Source organism: Buteo buteo, chromosome Z (assembly GCF_964188355.1).
Source record: "Buteo buteo chromosome Z, bButBut1.hap1.1, whole genome shotgun sequence".
In the NCBI taxonomy this organism is placed as follows: domain Eukaryota; kingdom Metazoa; phylum Chordata; class Aves; order Accipitriformes; family Accipitridae; genus Buteo; species Buteo buteo.
Window position 1 is genome coordinate 75,951,268 of NC_134204.1, and position 19,444 is coordinate 75,970,711.

Here is a 19,444-nt window from a genome sequence, read left to right on the forward strand (position 1 = left end):
CAGCAGGGACAACTCAAGATCTGTGTGGAAGGGAGATGGAGGAAACCACAACATCTCCATCCTGAAGTGTATGCCTTCAGATTCTAAACTCTGGTGTCTAATATCAAAGCAAGATTTTCTTAGCAAGGCAAGAGCTTTTCAAGGTAACTTTTTTCTAGGGTGACCTCCAAGATTTATGGATGGTAGGACAATTTGCATCAGCAGAAGGACTCATATAATGCTAAATGCACCAGCCAGCACAGGAACTTCTCAGCTGTGAAAGACTGCATCGCATCTAGATGTCTCTGGAATCCTAAAAGCAGACCCTGCAAATATGCAAAGCTATAATAACCAGGAGTAAAATGTAAATAGATAGCTTATATCCTGTGTAACTATATAAAACCTGTTCTGTACAAGTGTTCATTTCTATATACAGAGCAAACACCAGATTCAAGGACAAGCGAGGATAATGTGTTCAAATTACTTCCCAAGGAAATGAATAAGGAAATTCTTTTCATGTCAGTACTGGTCCTATATATGTGTTTGGTTTCTCTGAAGGAAAGACCCTTCTAAACCTCCCCTAAATTTCTGTGGCTTTTCTACAGTACGGAGACGCACCGTGAGCCATTTAACTCTGCCATTACCTGTAATTGCATGTGCAAATGGAAAAGAAGTTCCCAGTCTCCTGAGTCAAAGAGAAACTCTTGCTCATTCCGGTTGTGTTTAGCAACCAGAGGGAAAGAGACCAGTACACACAGGCAGACTGGTGGCCTCAGGAGCCATCGTGATGGGCCATGGGCGATGGATCACAACGGCTGCCGAGGTTGCCAGACTGCCTGCATGTACTGAAATCTCCACAGCTGCACAGAAGTCTCCCTCTCTCCCACTCTCAGGAATGGAGCAGGCAATTATGGGATACCCAAAACTGAGATAAGCCCTGCAGCATCCTGACATCTGGTCTCCACCAATGTGTAACAGCAATGCCATAAATTTAATTACATGCCATGTGAAAAGTACTTCCTTTCATCTATTTTAAAGTGCTCCTAGCAGTAGCTGCTAGGATGTTTCTTGTTTTGGGGTGATAGCAAGTAGCCTGTTCCCTGCTTACCTTATCCACCATGCATGCTTGCTTTTCAACACTGAAAACTCTGCTAGTCCCTCCTAACACAGAGATCCAACATTGTTCCCTATTCTCAACTCCTAGTTTGAGATGCCCTTTTTCTGAGGTGCTGCCTGTGGCTGCATTCAATTTCAGAGATGTGAGGGGACCATTCCTACTCAAAGCAGCACAACAACAGACACTTTCTGTTCCATAGTATAGGCACACACAGTCTGGAAGTATTGTGTGACACTAGAACTGGCGTTTGTGCTAGAAGCAAAATCTAGAGTTGTACAGTTTGGAAGAGTCAGTTACAGCAGAAAACAATAGCAGGGCCTTCACTGGCACCAAAGCTACCTGAATGAGAAAGATGGAAGAGGTGCTTGGAAGACAGAAAGCATCAGTCTCAGAAAAATGGTATTGGTCCACAGACAACTTAGCAAAACTGGTCTTTTAAATAGATTCTATAAATTTCCAGGTTGCCTTCAAACCCCTCCTTTCTGTATCTTCAGCCCCAGCTCTATCTTGGTTTCTCAGTGTAAAAAAGCAATCACTTCAGAATACTTGTCTCAGTTTGCTCTGGCCCCCTTTATCTGATAGCCATGGATATTCTCTATCTTCTACTCCCTTTGTTCTTGTGCAGGAAGCACATGCTTCCTAGCTACCCAAGACAGTTTACAAGCCAAATGGATTTTGTCCGCAATATCTGGGTTTTTTCTTAAAACCACAATTCATGCAATGATGTGAGAATTTAATCTATTTTTTAAGTGCCTTTCCAAACTCTTTGTTAGGGGAAAGCAGCTTTTGCAAAAGGGAGTAGCAGGCTCAAATGCCCATTAAAGTCGAGTTGCTCTTTTATGCTTTGTGAGAAACCTCATGTTCCCAGGAGGCCTGCTTTGCAGCTCCTCAGTGCAGGAGGCCACTCGGTGACCATTACTCAAAGGCAGCGTGCACCACATACCTGTGTCACAGCAGAGCAAGCCTCAGGAATAAACTGAATAGTTTACGCTTGTTTATTCATTTGCTGAAGGTCTGGGGCTGTTTTCTTTCTCCTACGGCTTGCCCTGTTGCCCTGTAATTAGGGTTATGATCATATCTGCAGCATCTGAGAACCTCGGGATGGCTCTGGTGAATGCAGTAGGTAGGAGGAGATTTAATGAGATATTCTGGGCTTTCAGTCATGCCCATGTGACCCCGCTGAGCCCAGTCAATTACTCCGGTGTAATTAGAGGCAAGCTCAGTACTATTTTCTTTCCCTCCCTCCCTGCAAACCCTTTGCAATTTTTAACAGCAAACCGCAGTATTCACCATTACTGCCATAGGACACTGCCTGCAGGTACGTACACCAGCATCACCGAGGACAGGGAAGGCAATCCTTTCCCAGGGTTTCTGCCTCTGCTCATGGCAGAGCCAAACACTCTTCCTTAGTGTCGGTATCAGAATTTCCCTGAGGAAATTTCACCCAGCACTTAAATACAAAACTGCAAACTTCCTTATCAGTCTACTATTAGCAATTCTTCTCACCCAAAGCTTCCTACCTCAGAAGATGGCATAGATAAAAATTCAGATTTCACGTCTATAGCTGATATGGGCAATGTGGCAAGAGTCAGGGTAACACTGCTGACTGGCTGCTTTGGTGGTCTCTTTGTATCTCCCTTTCCTATTTCATCTATGCCAAGTACAGACATGTTGACACAAAACTGTAGAAAACTTTCAGGATGGCACATCTGGAGTCAGTTTTCATTCGAAATAGGGCCCATCTCTGGAATGTGGTCCATCCAAATTGATAGATTAGCTAGACTAAATACATACTTTCATACTTGTTACCTGAATTATGGTGTGATTTTCTTGTCTTTTGATTTATCTGTGATGTAGATTTGTCCCAAGACTACATAAGAGGTCCACAAAACGGTTGAAGGAAGCTCATGCTTTAGACTTTGTAGGCATAGTCTCTTAACTAAATAGCCAAGGCACTGCTTTCTATTGTCATCTAGACTGCTGTCTCCTCACTGCCTCCAAGAATTAGACAAAATGATTTAAAAAAAAAAAAAAAAATCAAAAATCTAGGCCAAATCTACCCTTGTCCTGACAGATCCTTCCCTCTGAAGGGATGATTCTCCAAGGAATCTTCCTATTTTTAAGCCTAAGGCGGTTCTCACAAGTGGCTTATAGGGGAACATTTTTGTGGCCTGTGGCGGGGTATTATTTTAGTAGCTAGTAATAAGCAATAAACTGTGGGCAGGAAAAGACTTCTATCTACCAGGATTGGAACGCAAAAACAAACAATGTCTAAGTCGGGAGCATGAGGAGCATTGCTTCTACGCTTGTTTTGATTTGTTTGCTTCGTGTGCTGTCACATAGTAGCGTAGGAGGAAGTGGAGGAGCAACACTTCGACAGAGGGATGAATGAAACTGCCTGGATAAAGAAAGGATCAGTAGCCCTCAACCAATGCCCTGTTCAGCCAGTTGGAAACTGCAGAGAAGATTTGATCCAAACATGTTATTAAATCCATGGAGAATCCAGTTAGTTTCTTGATGAGCACACTGGATCTTCCAGCACTTGCACTACCTAATTTGTTTGTTTGTTTGTTTGTTTCCTCACAGATTTAGGATTGTTAATTTCTAGGCATGCCTTTGTACTGTGATGACTTCAAAACTAAACCTTATCGCACACTATATGCCAAAACTCTTCAATTCCACAACTCTCTGGTGCCACAGGCTGGAGATCAAGCTCAACTTCACATAAATCGTAAGATGGACATGCATCTAACTCAGCGTGCAACCAACAGGACTATCTGTGTACTCTTTCCTTTCACATTACATTCCATGTATTTATGGTCTTTTTATTTCTGGTTCAACATTAAAAATGCATCACTGAGCAAACTGGGAACATCAGAGGTTTTACTGGTTGGGTGCCACAGGTAGAAAGGCACAACAGGAAGTTTGATCTTCATCCTCAGGGGAAGAAACCCCTTTTTTTCAGGATTTCTTCACTCAAATTCCCAATATGCAAGGCTAAAAAGCACAATAGACAATTCAGACTGTCTGCCTACAGCAGAGGACTTCCATGCACATGCTTCTGTTGGAATGGAAGGACACCTCTCAGAAGAACATTCTACCTTCAGTTGTGTTAGTGCCTAATCCACCACAACCCTTTGTACATTTTAATGGCAATAACTCCATTCATTACCAGAAAATGCTTATTCCATAGTTGAAGATAAAAATTAGGCTGATAAAGAAATATATGGTTTATAGCTTCATGCTTCATCCATAGACAGCTGTTACTTCTAAACTGTAAGCAATTCACTGTCAACTTCTCAATTTCTTTCGTGACTTTTTTGTTTTGAAGAGTGAGGAACATATAGGACAGGAGCCCATTCTACCAAGTCATAAAGTGGCACTTTCCTTCCCCCAAGGAGAGAAGGAAACATTTTCCAAAACAGACAAAAAAACTGTGCCAGAACACAGCGCCCAGGTCAGGCGATCAAGCCTGTAAGTCATCGCAAAACATATTTTTCTACTGCTGTTTTGCAATAGACGCTTATTTGATGCAGGAATTGTATATGCATATTCGTTATAAGCACCACATCTGAAAAAGATAGCAAGAGATTAAAGCAAAACCAGTGGAATTTATTTTACACATTAAAAAAAACCTACCAGGCAGCTTCTCTCTATGTCCCAGTGACAAGCATACTCAGGAATATTCCCATGCCTCTTCCCAGGCAAGAGCTTGTGGCTTTAAATTCAATGTCCTACAATTTATACATAATGGGTATGGAGAATATCATTGTTACACACATCAAGCTGAGGGGACCACAGAGGGTGTACAGTTTTAGGCAGCAGGCCCAGAAGCTGAACCTGATGACCTCTTGAATAGCTTTTGCTGAACTGGTCCTATTAATGGACTGGATCAATGTCACTGCAAACAGCAATGAAAGCTGAAATTCCTCCTGTTCTAGAGCATATGTTACATAAACAGCTGTCCAATGCATGAAGGAAAAAACAGATGAATGTCTCACTAATGATGCCTATCATGCAAACCCTACAGATTTCAAATGCTCCGACAAGGGCCAAGAAATGCATTCTTGATACAGCCTAAAAGTCTACACCCTGCCCTCAGTTTTCACTGACATTGATGGGAAGTTCTGCCCTCTACTTGAGGACAACTCTCAACATTACTGAAGGCAATAGCTGCTCTCTTATTTATTTCCAACAGAGTGATCTTCAGGTAAAGCTGGATGGAACATCTTAGCCATCTCAGCCAACAACTTGTCAATAATCTACAGCCTTCAGACACCTGTGTGAACTACAGATCAGATAAGCAAGCAAATGCTTCTATTCTACCGTAGTTCTGAATCTTGGATTCATCCAGGAACCTTTAAGCCACAGGTTCACTTTAGGCATCAGTACAGCAATCAACAGGAAATTTGTATAAATCCTTTGGCAAAGTACTGCTTCACTATATAAATGCTCTTCTCCTCTAGGGTTCACAGAAGTTCATTATCAAAACTGATCGTGTAGCAATTAAACAGCTGGTTAGCAAAATGCTTAAGATGATAGAAAATTAATACAAAACTGCAGGTCAGAAATGTTGCCTCTAGGAAATCAAAAACACATTTCTTGGCAAAGAGCCAAGTTTATAATATTGTTCCTTCATCTAAATGCACATTACCTCCTTTAGCCATCTCTGGATACATATGAGCAACAGGAAGTCAACCTCACATGCTAATTTTAACAGAGCCAGCAAACTGATCGTTGGTCATTTGTTCTGCTTTGCAGAGCAGTGTGGAGAAGGCTTGTTTCTGCCTACTGCACTTCTGCATCACGCCAGTACTTCTACTAGTCCTTTCTTCCATAAGTTGCATGGGCTGTAACTAATTTGACAAAGGAACCGAACAGGGGAAAGCCAACTCAATACACCCTTGCAGCTTCCACACAACTGGAAACCAGTGCGCTGGTGGAGGACCACTTCACAGTGACCCCAGCACATGTTGGAAAGAACAAACCCTGCTCCTCCGAGGTGTCCCCTCAGAGCTAAACCAGAGGTGTGTGTCATTTTATTGCTACAGGACACACCAATATCGTAAAAATAGTGTACAACCCTACTTCAGCAGGGTCACTCGGTTGGCTCTCTTGGCCAATACTCGCCTCTTGTGTCCCTTCCCTGTCCCTCACCTCCTGTGCCTGCTCCCTGGTGTCAAATCAAGAGGATGCCCCATGCTCTGCTTCTCCTCCTAACACCCTCCAGGCACACCAGGAAGCCTTTCAGTAAAGGCAGTGCTCTCTGTAGGCTCAGCATGGTTCCCAGTGAAGATCCTGGCTCTTCCCACAAACCCAGCAGTCAGGTCTGTTATGATCATGTTTCCACCCCTAATGGATTATGCCTTTTAAGGAAAGAATCAGCTTCACCATCATGTGTCCAAATTCATGTGGGTTTGCCCCAAACTGGGGAAAAAACACAGTCCAAAAGGACAGGCTTTTTCAACCCTTCTAATTAAAAACCTGACCCAGTTCTGGACTCTAAAACTCTTTAAATGATGAGAGTTCACTAGTTCATCACCTGAACTCTGGTGCCTGAAAAGTGCCCTGGGAGAGGAAGCAGGCTGCGCTGGCAAGGGACCAATCCATGCAGGGGGCAGCACCCAGAGGATCCTTATCTCCCTTGCCCATTCACTGACAAAAATCAGGAACAACTGAAAATTCAGTTCTACTAAGAAAGGCTTCCACTGCTTGCTTTCTCATGACAAGAAGTGCACCTCAATATTAACCTAAAATTGTTACTCAAATTATTTTTACTTTGCTTTAAAAATAATAAAGCTTTAAAAATATTAAAGCTGTGCTTTAAAAGTAATCGATAGAGGCCAGTATTATAAATGTTGAGGAAAGCCAACAGGGAATGGAGAAAAAATATTTGGAAAATCAAAATAGCAGCATTCTTCAAATTATTTTACCCAGGACCACTGAAACCAGACAAGAAGTAGGACTGTAAGGCACCTCAGTGGTGTAAACACTTGGGCCAAGATTATCATCAGTTTGAATGAGTGGATCCAGCATAGATAATTTTATGTATTTGAGACTTAATGTAGTTTCTGGGCCCAACTTCACCAAGTCATTTAAGCATGTGCCTGACCTTACATACTTTAAGGAGCCTGACTGCATGCAGGAGGCAAAGAGTCTATCCTTCAAGAAATTAGACAGCCCTGCACTTTGGACAATGCCTGAAACTAATTCCAAGACTAATGCTGAACCCATTCAAATGGAAGCTCACAACAGAAAACTAGAAACCTCTTCCAGAAATCAGGACCCGCCTGATCTAGATTTAGCTGGGCATAAATATTTGCACTGCTCTTTGAATGGGCATTTGCTTCAGGATTAAATATTCATAGTTAACCAGCCATGCTTATTCATTTTATTTTAATATTAAGCCACACTATGCAGGGTGGTAACTTCAGTGAATGGTAGCACCAAGATTTAAGAAAAAATGTTGTAGTGTTATTACAGAGAAGCAACAAACAGCATATTTTCATAAGTTTTCTGAACATAGCAATTGCTCAAAGAAGACTGACTGAAGTGTGATTTTTCTGTATCAAGTAATTTTAGATGATTATTTGCTTGGAGTTATTTTAAAATGCTGATACTAAGGGGGTGGAAGAGGTAGGAGGGGAGGGATACTAAAAATAGTGATAAAAGGTCCATGGAGGGGATGTATGTGTGTGCTCATACCTGCGTGCATACACAGGTATGTGCATATGTATGTATGCTAAATATCCATGAGAATTAATATAAAATACTGTGCGGGGAAGGGATCTGTATACACAGCAAGCTGCAGTCAGGATTATTACCTTTGGATTTTGGAAGCCAAAAAAGTAAAACAAACATGCATGAGTCTAGTTTGGGTGGCAGCCTGAAACGAGGTATATTATATGGGTGCCCTACCAGAGAAACCAAGGCGAGCCTGGAGAACAGTATTGCTTTGTTCACCCAACACATGAATGGAACATGAGGGGATAGTTTGTGTGGGAGCATTAAGGGCCCATTGATTAACTAAGAACTAATCTTCCTCATTTTAAAAAGAGCAATACACAGGCTCTCTTTTGCAAGTAGGATATTTGTGGATTATTTTGCCTTTCTTTGAATTAACAGGCAGCTGCATAATTCTGGAGACAGTGACAAAACAAGATATCAATCTTAGCAGCCTGGATTTTTGTGTAGTTCCAGGCCGCTTTTGGATTTCCTAACTGACTCTGGTAGATCCTAAGCAATAAAATCCTAGTGCCTGAGGTCTTTCAGCATGGGGGCTGGGGGGGCATTGTATGCATGGCACTGAGGATTTGCCGTTCACAGTTAATTCTTAACAAGCCTTTGGCCACTGCCTCAGTGATGGGGCCAAACCAAAACCCAGGATGTAAGCGGTTCACAGCCAGATCCCAGTGTCTTTAGTGTGCCCCATCGCTTGTAGCTCAGGAGGAGTACAGCTCTGAATCTAGATTAGGAATAGCTGCCTTCCTGTTTTAAAGCATTTAAGGAATTTCTAACATACTTGAAGTCTGTACATGTAAATATTTAAAAAAAAAAACAAAACTGAAAAAATGAATGCATTTTTTAGGGAGACAGCAGACCTACAGTAATTTGTAGTTGGAGCTAATATACCTGATCCCGCTCCCAGAAGATAGTCAATGGTCCTCTTAGAAATGGGATTGCACCCTAAGTAACCTCTGATAGTCCCAAGCCAAATGTAACCTACAAAAATATTTTGAAGCTTATTAGGCAAATGGGGACCCTTCTCCGCTTTCTACAGTGCAGTCATTCTGAAAAAAGAAATAAAAATTAGTTCATCTACTGAGTCAGTTATCCCTTCTCCCACTCCACAAAACCTTGCGTAACCCAACTTTTCTCATAGGATTCGGGAACATTGAATGCCTCACTGCCTACATTTGGGTTCCCCTGCAGTCCACTGGTCTCAGCACTCTGAAACTGGTGATGATTTATACCACAAAGCAAACACCTTCTGTAAATAAGAGACAGACACTGAGCACATGAAGAACAGAAACTGAAAAATCAATCTGGTGTTCAGTTTAGCAGGCAGAAAGTGTTCAAGTCCTCAAAGAGAAAAGCTCTGTTTACCTGAAGAATCAAGCAATACAGATGGAAAATAAGAGGAAAGGAAGGGGCACATACACAGTGCTGCAAAATGCTTCACTGTTTGCTGTGAGAGAGCTGCAGTTCTCTCTGATCAGGCTCTTTGCAGTGAGTTTCCAGGGCCATCAGCTTTCTACCTGTCCATTTTCACAAGCCATAACGTATAACCCATGGGTCTGGTGGGACTTTGCAAACAAGAAACAAGGTGGCATCTTGGAAACCATCAGTCAGAAGGAAAAACATATTTGGGAGTCCTTACTCAGACAAATATCCCACCAGAGCAGACGTGGACAAGGACCTCCACAGATAGTCCCTTTCACCATCAGCCAGCAATGGGAGCAGGTGTGGACAAACTTTCTTTGTTTCTCTCTCTGCTTTCCCTTCCTTTCCCTTCTTCTGCCTTTTGGGTCACACCCTAGGATGTTTTTGTCAACATCAATGTGATACTTCAGGTTAATACAGGCTGACCATGTAGGCATGAGGAGCTGGCAAGTGGAGCTGGAGCTCAGTGCAAGGGTTACTCACCTTCCACTACCACAGTTGCGGGTTTCGAATAGGCTGTGCCCAGGCTGTTCTTGGCAACACATCGATATTGTCCTGCATCTTCTCTCTGAACGTTGTGGATCCTTAAATTCCCTGAATCAAGGATAGCAATGCGAGCATTCTCCTGCCAGAGGAAGAAGTGATTGATGTGAGGGATCTACATGCAGGCTGCACACAAGCAGCACCAAATATCCGCTTGCAAAGATTGGGCTTACACGCATGAAAATTATCTTGTCCTACAACTGAAGGATTTAGGGCCAGCTCTTCCTGCTCAGCGTTGTCATGACACACTCAGTCATTCCTGGTTTTGCAGATCAGTGAATTACAGCTTCAAAAGAGCCCTGAATCTTAGCTAGGCTGCTCAGTAGCTCTTATTTATGAGAACACTAACAAGTGCATTCAGCAGCATTTGGCAACACTTACTAGTAATAAATATGTATAATATAAAATCTAGATACACAGACAATATTTGATTTATAGGCAGAATTATTGGAGATGCAGACCTTTGAGATGAGCCCTGGATTTTCCAAGTGCTTGCTTCCTAGCAACTAGAATTTACAAATGCTGTAACTGATGTTAATATTTTAACACAGTACCTTTAACGAATAGTTAGCATTACTTAAATTTCACTTTCTACTCACCTTTACAACTGTTTCTCCTTTGATCCATGAAACAGAAGGTTTTGGATTCCCCATTGTGGTGCATGGAAGAACAGCCTTTAACCCTTCTATTATTTCCACATTTATAGGTGGTCGGGTTATTTTTGGTCCTAAAATTTGAAAAGTCTAAAATTAAAGTTGAACTGAAGCTAAGAGATACTAGAATAGAACAAGTTCAGAAATGACAACAAAATCTCTGCTGCTTTTTCTTTACATTGCTGAAAGATGGAGTGGTCTTAGTAGGTCATGAGCTGCCTTGGAAAGAAAAAACTTTCTTAAGCACAGCATTCAGAGTTTCAGTTTATGGACACAAAAGCAGCTAACTTGCATGGGTTATTTGTTTTCAGCAGTGGAGTTTGACAGTCATTTGAATTAGGGCCTGGGCTAAAATCCAAATCCAGATAAGAGTATTTCCAATATTGAAGAATGTTTGCATTCCAGGATTTGACATTCTTCATTGCATAAACAATGTCTTGCATGAAAACTCAGATCTGGAGTGAAACGGTTTTGAAATAGTTTTAACCCAGGCTTGTCTTTAGCTCAGCAAGAAGGGCATGTAAACTCAATTAATGTCCCTAATTGAAGGATTTATAACTATGCTAGTAAAAAGGAGAAAGAATCCTTAAAGAAAACAAAAAAACAATCAAACTCCCTTAAAGTTAATATGGGACTAATTTAAATCCATTTTACCCAAAGAAATACATGGCTTAGCTTACTCTGAACTGGGAGTAAAAAACATCTTAATCTCAGTGTTTTGGGACATCTGAAGTTTTGCCTCCCTTGCATGATACTGAACCAGCAGAAAAATGATCTTCAGAGAGCATCACCTCCTGGCCCCCATGTGCAGGCGACTAGGGTGCTGGAGAGCCCCAGAATTACCAGACTTGGAGGGTCATGCTCATTAGTGCAAACAAATCCTTTACTACACACAGATGCTTTAGCCAGGATATATCTCAGCTGCCCTTTTAAGTGTTTGTGTAAATAACTGCAGCCATGTGAGTCCAGCTTGACAGAGTTCAGCACGTATATAGCCCCTTGCAAGAACCAGTCCACAGCCTTCCATGTGGGATGATGAGATTTACACCACTGTGCTCCAGACCTTTCAAGACTGCTATTAAGAACATCTGAACAGCATTTACTTGCTTTTGCCATCCTCAGGCATAAATCTGATTAGTGAAATCTTATGTTTAAAATTCACAAGGGATTTATGCAGTATTGCTATGGAGGTCTAATCTATCAAATTGTGCTGCTTTTACGAAGTTTTGTACAAAGGGCGTTCTTCAAAGCATTGTATTTTATCCCCTGCTATGCAAACATTTCCTCTGATCCTAGCACAAGTGTGCGTTATTCAAAGTGAATAATCACAACTGCTTTTAGTTAAGATATGATCCAATATGCTATGTTTCTGCCTCAAAGAACTGCACCCAGCCCCACAGGAACATGGGTCTGCCCTGAATACTGACCGCCAGGGGCCATACCTGGGGGTCTGCTCAGGCTCTCAATTACACGCTCACATGGTGTCAGGAAGAAATTACATTCTTACTTACGCATTTTCACTTGGAGAGCCCCACAGCTCTGCGCGGCTGCTCCAACCCCATTATCCGCCGTGCAGCAGTACACCCCATCATCACTGTCCTCCACACTCAAAATGGTCAGGAGCTGCCCATTTCTCTGTATGCTGTACCTGGTGTCGAACAGCCTGCGGGGCACAGCACAGATTGTCAGGGGCAGGGGGACAGCTGGGGACAGACAGGGGGAATTGCATTTGTATCTGCAGACCGCTGACGACACTACAAATGGCAATAAGTTTTACTTTTTATTTTCAACCTGCAAAGAGAAGGGAAGGCACTGAAATTGTTGAGTTGGGCCTTAAGATTTGGTTTGGTCCTAATTAGAACATGTGGTTCTTGACTGCCACCAGCATGGTGGCAATTCTTCCTCCAGTCAGGTATTGGTAAAGTAAGTACATACCACAGTTGGGTTTCTGTCTGGCCAAGGACAGGCATGAGCACAAGTAGTCTTATCCAGCTGGGTCCTGTTTTAGATATAATCGCTCAGTGCAAGGGAAGGACTGCCTATATAGGAACTGGAACTGGCTGAAGTTTTTTAAAGAAACCTTCTTCAGATTAAAAAAAAAAAAAACAAAACTCTTTTTTTCACTAAACAGATAATGTTATGGAAAGATTTTTAGTGTTGCAGAAAAAAGATGCAAACCAAAAAAACAAGTATTTTTGTGTCTGCATCCAGGAGTGGTTTTGTCTATTTTGGGGGAAAAAAAAAAAAAAAACGAAAAAAAAAAAAAGCAAAGAAATGTGCTGAAGAAAAGAAGCCATCTAAAGATTAGAGGATGCAAGAATAGTTACAGTTTAATGACAGCAGGCTTTAACCTGGAGACTTCAGAGAAGTGAAGAAAAGCCCAGAAGGTGAAGCAACAAAGGTACAAGATATTGTAACAAAGTCTGCAGAGCAAAAACCAATTCTGTTTGTGAGCATGGAGTGTGCACGTGTGCGTGTGTGTACGTGTGCAAGAGCAAGGGAGAGACAGAAAGAAAGGTGGTAAGAAAGCAGAGGGCTGATCTCTGATTTTCACTGCAAAACTGGAAAAGTATAGTAAAACTTCAGTGGAACAAGATTTGCATAACATTTCATAAATTCCTCCATGTTTGATTTTCACACCTTTGTTGATGCTTTTTGGAAGCACTTTCATGCAATTGGCCTTTGATCCTGAAGAACGGTAGCAAAAGGGATCTGACCTGAGGATTGTCTCCCAAACTATCACAAATACCTGATGTCTAAGTATGTCCTGTTTTGCCTATTACTGTTAAAAATTGTACAGCAGTCACCGAGTAATCTGAATGTGCCATTTATGATGTTACAGGCACATATTTCCTTTCAACAGCTCTTCACCTTTCAGTCTGGTATCTCTGTTCTCTTTTTCACCCTGAGAAGAAAGAGTACAATGAACTCATCCATCGTAAAAGATGTGCATGCTCCACTCCCTTCTTTCCCTGAGGAAGGCTCACCCCAGGCAGCCCTGCCCTGGGAGATGGGGCAGGTAACTGTTTCATTCAGCACAGGGCACCTGTCAGTCTACATGTACAGGATGGGACGCCAAAAGGAAAGGTGCTTCCAGAAGACTAGTGCTGACAAGAGCCTCTGTCCTGGCACTATTCCCATTGAAGCTGAATGTTTACAGACTCTTTTGTTTTGAAGGTTAGCTTAGCCTTCTGTTCAGGGTGCTGGGACCTTGGCAAAAGAAGAAAATTTTGTAAATAAAATAGCAGATATTTATTGCTTGCAATAACCAACCCCTTTGAAGTTTGATACATAGACACACACAAGCACATAAATGCGTTTATATGTTTTTTTCAGAAAAAAAAGCCCACTGATCTGATCCTTTTCCATTGTCAAATACTTTCATCCATGTTCTTGGAAAGCAATAGAAATATTTTCAGCTTATTTATTTCCCTGTCTTTGGTCTGAGCTTTTGTATCCAGCAGCACTGACTATTAATGCCAACACAGCTTTGGGAAAGTGAAATAGTTGCTGCTATTAATGTTGCTCCAGAAGACCCAGTAAAGGAACAAAGCACCTGAGCTCTCTGGTCTCACCAGCAGAGCTTTTTGATCAGTATTTTCCGTTTCGGCCAAGGTCGTGAAAAAGGCACTGTGCCTCAGAGAGAGACAGATGGCTTTTAGAAAGGTGTGTTGGGCTTCTGGAAGTGGGGACTGGGGTGAGAAATTGTCTGGTTTTCATATGATCTTAGAACATAGAGAGAGTGAAGTTTTAAAGACCATGGCATGTAATCTCCATGGTCCTGCATAGATGGCTTCCTCTTCCAGCTTTGATTTTCAGGCATGGTGTCACTGATGGGGAAAGAATTAGGACAAAGGTGACTTGATTTGGAAATAATATCTGTGGAAATTCAGACCTCTATCCTGCAACAAGGCTGGGGTCACAGGGTTGGGACTGGGGTTTTGCTGAGATTCTGTTGCAGGCAGTGAAGAAAAGATTTCTGAAAGCCAGTGTGCATATGGGTAGTGTTCTGCTTTTCTCCTATTCTAAAATGGTCTTCCTAGCAGTAAGACCTCCTTCTGCTGCTGACTTAGTTGGAGTTTCCCGAGCCAATGGTTCAAGAGCTCTTTGGATGTTTGACCCCGACAGCAGGAACTGTGCTTCAGGTGACCATCTGCCTAAGATGGACATCTCTTGTGGAGACCAGGCCTTAACTGTGTTACACAGAGATTGTTCTGTAATTTTCCCTTACAGAGGGAATCACTAACAGTGATCTAGAACAAGAAACTGATGTGAAGCCATGTGGCAGACGTAATGTGATTTCAGAGTTGGAAGATCAGGTACAGTTTAATTTGCAAGAGCTTGTCTGCAGCAGCAGAGCTAAAGCAATGGTAGCAACTTCCATAACATGTTTCCAAGGCTGCCTTCTTCGGCAGCACCTTGATGCCTGGTGGTTAATGTCTGACTGTGCATAACAACAAGAAGCCAGTTTTCTACTGTCAGATCCAGAACTAGAAGCAAACAAGAATAGGATGATATGACCCCTTCCCTGCAAAGTTTCCAAGCACATTGCAGAAAATCAGGCAACAAGTCTGGCAATGCTCCTTTTAAATATTACACAGCATTGTCCTCCTTCATAAATGCATGAACTGAGGAACAGAGCAGATTGCATTGTCTGAAGCTGGAGAGCAAACTCCTTGCATTGCTTGCAACTGTCTCCAAGCTCAAATGTGTGAAGTTGCAAGAGCAACCCCCAGGTGCTCCTATCACTCCCTAAGGAAAACAGATGCCTATTTAACTACAGCCACTCACCCTTTTCCCTGGCACAGACCCATTTTAATATTTCCAGATATCTCCTTTATCATGAAGGAAAGCCCTGACGATTTTGACAGGAGATGCTGGAGAGGGCTGGCTCTGCTCCCTACCTGATGGGAATGCTGTTGCGTGTCCACGTAATCTCTGGCTCAGGGTATGACTCCACTACACAGACAAACTTGGCGACATCCTCTACCAGCGCATCCACAGTTTCCAGAGGAGTGCTGATCAAGGGAGCTGTGTGAAGGAAGTGAAAATGTTAAGAAATGTTAAAACCTCCTGGTGCCTCCCACACCCAGGCATGCATCCTGCCAGACCCCTTTGGTGGAGGCAACCGTGTCCCTGCAGGGTCATCCATGGCTTTTTCCCCAGTGCAGAGGTTCTTTGCACAGCCTCCAAGCATTTGCTGTAACCCAGGTCCCTCCACATTTGCAGCTGCAGCCTTCTGTTGTTTGCATTTTCCCTCGTGCTCTCTCTATAGGGTGCAAAACAGAAAGACCCAAGTGTAGGGCAGCTGCAGCAAGCCCAGTGCATCCTGTGTTTCTAACGCTTCTCTCCCCCAAGGTGCACAGCACCAGGTGTCATACTGTGAGGACACAGGTGAGGCTGTCCCCCTGCTATGGGGGTAACATTGCATGGGCTGGAAGTGCAATGAACAGCATGCAAATTGAAGCTAAGATGACCTGCCCCTGGAGTGGGCACAGTGCCTCCTTATTAAAGCATAATGCATGAGATTTGGGCTTCTTCGTCATTAATACAGGGTGTGTTCCACTCAACTATTTCTCTTTTTTTAAAAAAACTGTTATACAGCACTATATTTTTCAAAGCCAGGCTCATAAAGGCCCTTGAGGTCTTCCAGATTTGTGGCATGACTAGCACACAATCTCTTTTTCTCACCTTTTCTAACCAAGTAGCACCAGGGTTAGAAGTCTAATAGCTGTGTCTGACGCTTATTATCACAGACCTGTCATCATATATTATTTGAATGTATCTTTAGAAACATTTTCCATCGCCCTAGCAAAAGACTTGAAGCACAGCTGGAAGGGATCAAAGGGTACCCCTAGTGAATTGTTTTCCCTGAGCATGGTATGCATTGCAGCCATTGCCTCTGAAGACACTTGAATGACTTTTAATCTATGGCTGCGAGGGACACACATCCAATATTTGTTGGACTGGATTTCATTGACAGCTGTGCTGAAATGACCTGGGTTCATAGCATATTCCTGAAACACCACCTTGAAAATGTACAGCGGATGCAGGAATCTTCCTGTTCCTCGCTGACTGTAGCAGTATGTGGCACACTGTGTGTCTTTTCACCGGAAAATCCTGCCTGCACTGTATCTGCTGGCCCCCCTCAATACAGTAAGATTTAAATCCAGGCAAAAAATAAACTACATCCATTTTACCCCTCCCTCCTAAAAAAAAAAAAAAAAGGCAAAATACAAGACACCTCAATTTAAGTGACCAAGAATAATAGAAAGCCTTTACCTCAATGCTTTTGCAGTTTACATGGGAGTAAAAACTAGATTGTCATTGGAGTTCAGCTGGAACGAAGCTAGAGGAAGAAAGGATTGACTTCCACTATCAGGTTTATGTAAAAGTCCTAACACTTTTGAAATGTCATTAGAATGAATCTGCCTCAATAATATTTCTAGATTATATGACTTCAGATTGCATAATTGCTAATGACTTTACTTCTATAAAAAGATCTTAAAACTACAGCTAAGGTAGCACTAAAGACTATATTAACTAAACATTAGTTAAAACACTGTGTCAGATTCATCATTTCAGATCACTGCTTCAAATTCTATCAGGCTTCAACTTACTGAGCCTTTTTGGGTCACACTAGGTAGAAGTAATCATCCATACTGCACCCCAGATGAATCCCACGCCAGTGAAACCAAATGGAAGATTTTCATAATGCCTAAATTTCCCTGCTACTGAAGGTTGTCTTAGGAGAGTAATCTCCACCGATGGCTATCTTGTCTACTTCAAAGGGGACGTTGTTATTTTATGACAGAGTTTATCAGGTTTTTATGGCATTAAGCCTGGCTGAAATGGGGTTTTACAATCTAATTTTATATAGTATGTTTTTACTACTGTTGTCCCCATGCCTTGATCTCTGGAAGGATGCTTTTTTAACCCTGAGAAATGTAAATTTTTACAGTAACCAAAATTCAAAGCAACCAGTTTTATAACTGTGTTATCATGATAAGCGTGGCCATTCTCACAACTAATAAAGTTAGATTTGTACCAAGAGCCAGTGTGCATCACGACAGTATTTTATTCTTTGGGCAATCAAGGGCTGTCAGTTTTATTCGTTAAATAAATTCTCTAGCAACAGTTAAGTACTTTTATGGTATCTCTTTTATTCAACAGATGACAGAATTATCCTTAGCAATATTGCTTACACCGTTCTGATCTGGCATCTCCTGAAAGCCAGTGCGCAGCCCTTAGGGCAGAATCAAGCCCATACTCATAGAAAATACTGTCCAAACTGACAGCACTTTAACTGTGGTAAAAGCAGAAAGGGAACTTTTTTTTTAAAGCTGCCTCCCCAAATTCTACATCCTCGAAGAGCAACCGTGACAGCCACAGCGATGTGTCGTTTTCTCCTATGCTCTTTTTTACCTTTCCGATATTAAAACCGAGTGCTGGGCCAGCAGGGAGGTGAAGGCAATGCTCCTGTAGCCAGGGTGAGGGGGCAGAGGGCACGAGGCTGAGGGACGCGCCGTGCGTCTGCAGGGGACAGCAAGCGGTGGAGCACGCCGCCATTTTGTCGTGAGGTGGCGAGAGAGCCCCAAAATGGCTGAGATGGTGTCTGCTTCTAAAAGTCGTCCAAAAAGGTCAGGTGTTAGTGTCAGTCCGTGTTTTCTCAGGAAAGCAATCAGAACTTATGATGCCTTCATTACCAGATTTTAATGCGGGGAAAATAAAATCTAAACAATGTGTACAAACATATGTATCAGCATATAGAAATGGCACCACACCTTTCCGTGTGCATCCGTTGGGGCTCTCTGACACTTTTTAGGTAGCCTGTGGCTTTAAATAATATTGAAAATCAATTAATTTATATATCTGTAAAGCCACACTGGTGCCATTTTTCTGGATGTCAGCTGTAGTTTCTGGAGATAGCAAAATGACCCAAGGCCAGCCACGGGCCCATGAGAAAGCCAAACCCCCTTCTATCCCCTGCCCACCAGAAGCTCCCAAATTGCTCGGCTTCGGTTTTGGATTCTCACTGTCAAAACAAGACAAGCAAGGCAAACAAAACAAAGCAGAAAACAGAACCAGTCTCCCCTGCGGCATTGCAGACACATGGAGATACTGCAGTTCCTCTGGTCAAAAGCCGCTCATTCATGTTTCCAGCTAACACTGCAAAACCTCTAAAGGACACTGCTGGGCTGTAGTGGCATTTCAACCTCTCTCGGGGAACAAGGCAATTCAGCCACCTGTGACATTTTAAGAAAGGATGCGTATCTCTTCATTGCACTGCGCCACCAACAAAAATCAATCCGCTTCCTCATTCTTTTTCTTCTCTCTCCAATCCTGTCTTACCACAGCTTTCAAAAAGACCTGGGTTCAGCAACTTACTTTAGTGTCTTAGGAAAAAATTAACATTCTTATTTCAAAACTTTTTTATAAAGAAGTGACCTTCTTTTTTTTCCATTTTGAGGTCAACCAGACTAACAATTGTAAGAGCACAGCCCTGCAAGAGCAGTGGTGCTGGCCTAACAGGTGAATATTGGCATCCTGCTTGAGGGTTTTTTTGTTTTCCTGAAGCTGCAGAGTTTCTGATGTACTTTGAATGGCTCCTGACAATCACCATGCAGCAAAACCTTTTGTCCACAGGGTTACCAGACAGTATGTCCAGAAGACTACTTTTGCACTTTGTCTCTCAAAGACTTTTCTAAGCAGGTTTTTTTCTGTTCTTGTGTTGGCTAAAAGTATGAGTGCTTGTGTCCATGTGTGTGTGCACACAAGAGAGGAAGAAGGTATAATAACTTTTATGTTGTATGCAATAAAAACCACGCATATTTGTATTTCTATACATAACGCTCTGTAAAGACATTATAGCTATTCACTTCTTCTTTGAGCTTTATATATTTATAAGCATACACAGGCAAGCAGAACACCACAAGTCTTGGGCTACTAGCCATTAAAACCTGTAAGTTTCCTTTGACATGAGAAATGT

The 19,444-nt window shown here is 42.3% G+C and overlaps 1 protein-coding gene across 1 annotated transcript in view; it reads right to left on the reverse strand.

Moving 5' to 3' along the window:
* MUSK (muscle associated receptor tyrosine kinase) overlaps positions 1 to 19,444 on the reverse strand; it is a 56,763-nt gene that overhangs the window by 36,872 nt on the left and 447 nt on the right. Inside the window, exons 2-5 of the mRNA XM_075020366.1 lie at positions 15,360 to 15,486; positions 11,967 to 12,118; positions 10,402 to 10,529; positions 9,743 to 9,884 (exon numbers count right to left, since the gene is read on the reverse strand). Of these exons, the coding sequence (XP_074876467.1) occupies positions 9,743 to 9,884; positions 10,402 to 10,529; positions 11,967 to 12,118; positions 15,360 to 15,486 (549 nt within the window). The remainder of the gene's footprint in view (positions 1 to 9,742; positions 9,885 to 10,401; positions 10,530 to 11,966; positions 12,119 to 15,359; positions 15,487 to 19,444) is intronic.